Source organism: Canis aureus, chromosome 5 (assembly GCF_053574225.1).
Source record: "Canis aureus isolate CA01 chromosome 5, VMU_Caureus_v.1.0, whole genome shotgun sequence".
Lineage (NCBI taxonomy): Eukaryota > Metazoa > Chordata > Mammalia > Carnivora > Canidae > Canis > Canis aureus.
This window is the reverse complement of record NC_135615.1, coordinates 19,913,198-19,919,592: the sequence shown is the minus strand read 5'-3', so window position 1 is coordinate 19,919,592 and position 6,395 is coordinate 19,913,198. Positions and strand designations below refer to the sequence as shown.

The window sequence follows — 6,395 nt, the reverse complement described above, 5'->3', positions numbered from 1 at the left end:
GGACAAAAGCTTCATAAAGGATGAAGCCTCCATATCTGGTATGTTTGGAAGACATTGAAGAAAGAGAGGAAGAGTAATAGGAAGTTAAGTTACAAAGGTGGTTGGGGGGATTGTGGGAAGCCTCAAAAATTTTGGTAAAGCCTTGGGCTTTTACTCTAAATGAGATATGAAGCCACTGGGGGGCTTTGGACAGAGAAGAGATAAGTAAACTTACTCATGAAATGTTTTTGGAACTAAATGGGACCAATAAGCATTGTACAGGAAGACATATAACTTGTATGCCTTTATAGTCTAGGTTTTAAAAGGAGTAATTTAGGGATCCCTGGGTGGCGCAGCGGTTTGGCGCCTGCCTTTGGCCCAGGGCGCGATCCTGGAGACCCAGGATTGAATCCCATATCAGGCTCCCGGTGCATGGAGCCTGCTTCTCCCTCTGCCTGTGTCTCTGCCTCTCTCTCTCTCTGTGACTATCATAAGTAAATAAATAAAAATTTAAAAAAATAAAAAAAAAATAAAAGGAGTAATTTAGGTTAGAAGACTCCAAACCTGTAATATCTTTAAAAATACTGACTTAAAATCTATGGTTGAAACAAAACAAAACTTCCACCACCCAGTGGAGTTAGGGAGCACTACATTTAAGCAAACCATTTGGAAATTTTATCCTTTATCTACATTAAGCAAAATAACTGAATAGTTGTCATTTCTGTGTACTTTGCAAAAATATGGCGATGTCTAGTTATTTTATCTTAAGTAAAAAAAAAAAAAAAATTGAAGAGCCGCAAACTTATCAAGTCCTTAGCCGCAAAGATTTAGGAAATATAGGTTAAATCATTTTTGTGAACTTTGGGATGAATATACAGTAATTAATTAGGGCTGCATCTACATTTAAATAGGATTATTTCTTGGCTGAAATTTGTTATTTTGGAATATTGAAAGGCTCGCCCAGATTGTTGTAGTCTCTTAAAATATAAAATCTGAGACTACGTTGTACAGAATGAAGTGACTTCCTCTTTTCTTTAATAGTCTATTTTTACTTACTAGCTCCCACTTATGCCACTACACACAATTTGTGTAATGGGAAATCTTAAATCATCTTCCTTCCTTCCTTCCTTCCATCCTTCCATCCTTCATTCCTTCAAAATTTTGAGATCTGGACAATTTTTTTTTTAAGATTTTATTTATTTATTCGTGAGAGAGGGAGAGGCAGAGACACAGGCAGAGGGAGAAGCAGGTTCCATGCAGGGAGCCTGATGTGGGACTCGATCCCGGGTCTCCAGGATCACGCCCTGGGCTGAAGGTGGCGCTAAACTACTGAGCCACCTGGGCTGCCGGAGATCTGGACAATTTTAATAGAAAAAAATATTGCAGGGGAGCATGATTGTTTTAAAAAGTAAGGACGTTCTCCCAATTTTGTTTATTTCAAGAATAGAGCACTAAATAAATACCAGATACTAAAGGGTTGCAGAAGTGAATATGTTATTGTCTTTGCTCTCTTACAAAGTTGTTTATTTAGTAGCCAGGAAGATGAAACTATACTTTTTTTCCTATAATATAAATTGAATGTTATCTGGACTATGATCGCATAGCATTGGTAAAAGGTAAAAGGGGCATAATCAGATGGTAACATAATCTTCCTGAATTCTTCTAGTTTGTTTGGTGACACTTGTTTATGAGGATCAGTACTGTATTTTGGAAATATTTTTTGGAAATTATAAATTATAAATTAGGCCCAGGAACATGCTTTCACCTCTTCCCAAGAATCTCCGTAGATCCAGCTTGATCTGTAGAGCAGTTTTCTTGCCAGCAGCGCCGGCCTTTCTGCACATCAACCCCATACGATCACAGGAAACAAGCCACAGATATGCCAGAGCATTCCTGGCTGTCTGTACATTTTGTTTCACAGACCCTACACTGAAAACAATGAATAAGCCTTGAGATTACAAATGATCTTACTAACAATTTAGGAGACTTTCAATTTTTGACTTCCTGTGGGCAGGAAGGAAATGACAGTTGGAAGTGTGGAGAACAGGTGTTACCCTGAACAGCGTGATATCTTCTGCTTACTAAAATAAAAAACACTGCATCAACATTCCTACATGGAAGTGAGTTCTAACCACAAGACTCAGTCTTTCCACCACAGACCCAGCTCCAGAAAACCAGATCTGTTTCCTACCAGGAAGTTGTTAAACCCAGCATTAAAGAGCAGAGTAAGGGGCAGAGTTCTTTGAATCAGTCTTGGATGAATCCAAGTAAAGAATTTGGGGGTGTGAAAATGTCCCCTTCCTTGTCCTTTCAGTTACTGGCAGTGCAATTGCATGGAGGACTCGTCAGGGGACTTAGAAGGGAAAGAATCAGGATTGGCATAAACTGGTCTCAGCTGAAGGGTAGGTGATTTCAAACCCTCTCACATCTCTTTTTGTCTCTTTCTCCAAGTTGGGGGTCTAGCATTATTTCCTCCCAGTAGCTAAATCCTGCCATAATGGCATTCTTTTTCTTTGCCAAGCTAACTTGTTGCTCTATCCCTGGTGAAGGAATCTACCCTGCCTCCCAAACTGTTATGGACATTTTAGACAAATGGACACTTTAGAAGGGCTGAGGACTCTGAAATAATTGAAGGTTGTGCCTTGGTCCAGACAAAGAAACAGCCAGTTTTCTCCAGCCTCCTTTGTTAATGTTCAAATCCATGATGGAATATGCACTTTTGAGAGCATATGTACTAAAAAATGTTGGGAAAGATTATTTTTTAATACTGGAACTTGAGTCTTTGTGAATGCTTGGAAAGAGGTCTTTTCCTAACCTGCATCTTGAGATGAAGAAACTGCAATCCCCAGAGGCTTTGTTTCCTCTCTTCTCTAGAAAGCTATGGAACCATGGGTGCAGATGAAGGAGACCTGGTGGCTGTATTTGGGACCATACAAGGAAACTGAAGCTCATAGGCTGAGTGAACAGATTGTTTTGGGGTAGGTAATACATGATTTTTCCTTCTGAAAGATTAGTGTGAGAGCCAGGATTCCCTTGGAATAAAAGATGAGTTAGCTATTATCAAAGCTTAGTACATTCCCCCAACTGTCTACCACTTCTCTTACCCTTCATCTCCATCCATTCCTTCCACAAATTCCTATTTTTTGATAGATACTGTGCTGAGATATGATGATACAAGCAGTCTTTGCCTCCAGGGCGCTTCCAGTTTTGTAGAGGACCCAGTGCACAAACAATACAGGGAGGCAAGTGCTATGGTGTAAGTGTGGACAAATCCAGGAGGATTCAGAAGGTGTTTTGACTCAAAGGAGGAAATGCTTATTTCTGTTTTTCTCCTTCTCTAAAGGAGAGCAAGGAAGGGTTTCAGAGAGGAAGAAACTCTTAGAGTGGAGCCTGAAGGATAAAGGCTATGCTTTTCCCATTCTCTTGTGAGATCAGAAGGTAATAAAATTCTGCCCTCATAACCCATTCGGCAAACAGTTATTCAAGTTTCTCCTCATTTTCTCCTTGCCTCTTGGTTATTTCATTGCTCTTTAGTGCTGCCATTTAAGGGATAAGTAGAAGTGAGATTTATTTATGTTGCTTTTGCTCAGAAGTGAGGGAAAACAAACTGATGGAGGAAAGATTTAAAAAATATAACATAAAATTTTTATTAAGCCAGAATTGCTTTGCTTAATTGATTTTTATTAATCAAAAATTATTTCCTAATTTTTATACTGGTGAAATATTACAGCTTTGCAAATATTAATAAATCAAAAGTGAAAACCCCTTCAACCCATTCCCCAGGAGCAGCACTATTAACAGTTGATGAATGTATTCCTGATTTTTAATTTATGCTCCAATCTACAACTCTGATATTTTAAAACAAAAATGAGATTGTGCCATTCACATTGTTTTATGTAGCTTCTGCAACTTGCTTCTTTCCTACCCCTCTCTCTCTTTAGGTTCACTACATCATGAACATTCTTAGTACTAATTTCCAAAGAAAATGTCATTATATGACACAGAGAAGGTTGCTGTAGTAATATATGGATATCGCTCTGAGTCAAAAGAAAAATCAATTTGGCCAAAACTTAACTCCTTTGGGAAGCCCTCTCTGATCAACTCTACTTCGATTTTTCTCGATACTTTCTTCTGAATCATGTAGTCTTTACATATTCTTTTGGTATAATGTTTGGCTCCTGCTCATAAACATATTCCTTTCTTGTACTCAAGCCCTTTTGGTTGCCAAGAACAAAGAGCCCATTTGTAAGAATACACATGAACTGGAATGTTCAAGAACCGAGGGACTGGTGTCTCTCTGTGTGCTTACATCTCCCTGTTCATCCCTTCCAGTCTTCTCACTCTCTGGGTTGGCTTCTTTACTGACTTTTCTGTTCCCTCACCACTTGGCTTCCATTTGTTCATCCATTCATTCAGCAAATAAGTACTGAAAGTCTCAACATAACCAGGGTAGTTCCTGGGTTGCTTTAATCCTGACTCCAAATCATGGCTTCCTTTTGTTCCACTTACCAAATTCTCCTTGTGCTTCTCAGTTCAAGGTTCTAAGCTTGGGCAAGTGGCCCAGTTTATGGAGGGATATTCTGTGGCCCAGGGCCTATTCATCCAGATGTGGCTAGAGGGGGGTGTGGAGGACTGTGCTTAGGAGAGCCCTTCACAGCCCTGACATGCTCAGCTCATTCCCTCAGTGTTCTCAGGTCTTACCTGTGCATCTGTGACATCTCCCTAACCAGAATGTAAATCAATACTATATCTCTATCATGATCTGCTCATACAAAGTGTTCAATAAACAATGTTAACACAGGCACTCTTTCCTTTACACGGAGGCGGGCTTGTTGTGGATAGAGGGTAAGAATCACAACCTCCCTCCTATTTAGAGAAAGCACAGCTAATTTTCAGAGAATTCTGTGCTGTAAGAACTGTGGGTCACATCACACGAATGTTGTCTTTGAAGGTAAAGGTGAAGACATATTAGGAACTGCTGGCAAATTATATCTGAGAAATATAAAGCGAGTGCCGTTTTAAAATTCCCATATTTGGGGCAGCCTGGGTGGCTCAGCGGTTTAGCACCGCCTTCAGCCCAGGGCCTGATCCTGCAGTCCTGGGTTTGAGTCCCACATTGGGCTCCCTGCCTGCATGGAGCCTGTTTCTCCCTCTGCTTATGTCTTTGCCTCTCTCTCTCTCTCTCTCTCTCTCTCTCTCTCTCTCTCGTGTGTGTCTCATGAATAAATAATAATCTTAAAAAAATAAAATTCCCATATTTGGAAATAAAAATTGAGTACTTAAAATGGAATTAAAGACCCAGGCCAGAGTCCTTTAGCTTGGAGCCAGGCAATTTTATTCAACAACTATCTTCAACTGCCCAAGTCACAATTCCTATTAATACATAAAATTTGTAGAAGAAATTATAACACAACATAGCACTGATGACTCAAGACAGAGGGCTAGGAGGTTAGAGTATAATTTGTACCTAGCTTCTCTTAAATAGAAAATTTTGTCAGGGATGATGTGATATAGAGAATTAATGACAATTATATGGTATTAGAAGCAGTTGGTGATAGAACTGCTGCTCAGATGGTTTTTCTACCCTGTCCTTTCACATTCTTGTTACCTGTCTTCCAGGTCTCTTCTTTCATTTGAGAGGACTTCTGCTAAACACCATCAGAGTGGAGATTCTGGTTCAAGTAAAATAGATAGCTCGAGAAACAAACGGGCTAATTCTGTTGCAGTAGGAGGGCAGGAGGCATTAATCCTCAAGCCACTACCAGAGTCCCAAGTGCACCGAGGAGCCAGGCACACAGAGCCCCTTGTACAAAGGGCCTGCCTGGGGAGAGAGGAACCCAGGGAGATACTGGTGTGCCTCAGGCTGTCAGCAGGCACAGGAAAAGCCATCTAAAGAAGCAAGCATATGGAAGAGTCAGAATCCGTATCTGTTGATGCGGTGCTCCCCTCATTCCTCTTTTTTGGTTGTAGCCAAGGCTCTCCCTCCTGTCCAGGCAGCTCTGTAGCTCCTTTCACTGGCTTCCCCACTTCCAGGTTGACGTTACTCCTGTCCTTCCTCCACACCAGCACTCACTCCCCTTTCCAAAAGATCAAGTAAGTGGCTCTTCTGTCCAGAATACGTTGCTTTTTCACTGCCTGTCTCACACACTCACACACACACATACACTCACCCAAATCCTTCATGAAACATTTATATTCTGACCCCAGCCAATTCTTATAACATCACCTGTCCCTACTTTCTGCCAATCAACAACACCAGATTCTCATTGCCATCCAGCCTCCTGGCTTCTTTGTGTCTGGAATGTCACTGACACCCCAGAACCTGCCATCTGTCCTCCTCATCCTTATCTTTCCTTCCCCTTCCCACAGCACATAGAGGAAGTTGTCTGGGTTACCATAGCACTTAGATTTGTACT

The 6,395-nt window shown here is 40.8% G+C and overlaps 1 protein-coding gene across 1 annotated transcript in view; it reads left to right on the top strand.

Annotated features, from left to right (window-relative positions):
* Positions 1-1,942: 1,942 nt before the first annotated feature.
* Positions 1,943-6,395, top strand: part of TMEM236 (transmembrane protein 236) — a 38,109-nt gene continuing 33,656 nt past the window's right edge. Inside the window, exons 1-2 of the mRNA XM_077897050.1 lie at positions 1,943-2,381; positions 2,854-2,957. Of these exons, the coding sequence (XP_077753176.1) occupies positions 2,860-2,957 (98 nt within the window). The 5' untranslated portion in view covers positions 1,943-2,381; positions 2,854-2,859. The remainder of the gene's footprint in view (positions 2,382-2,853; positions 2,958-6,395) is intronic.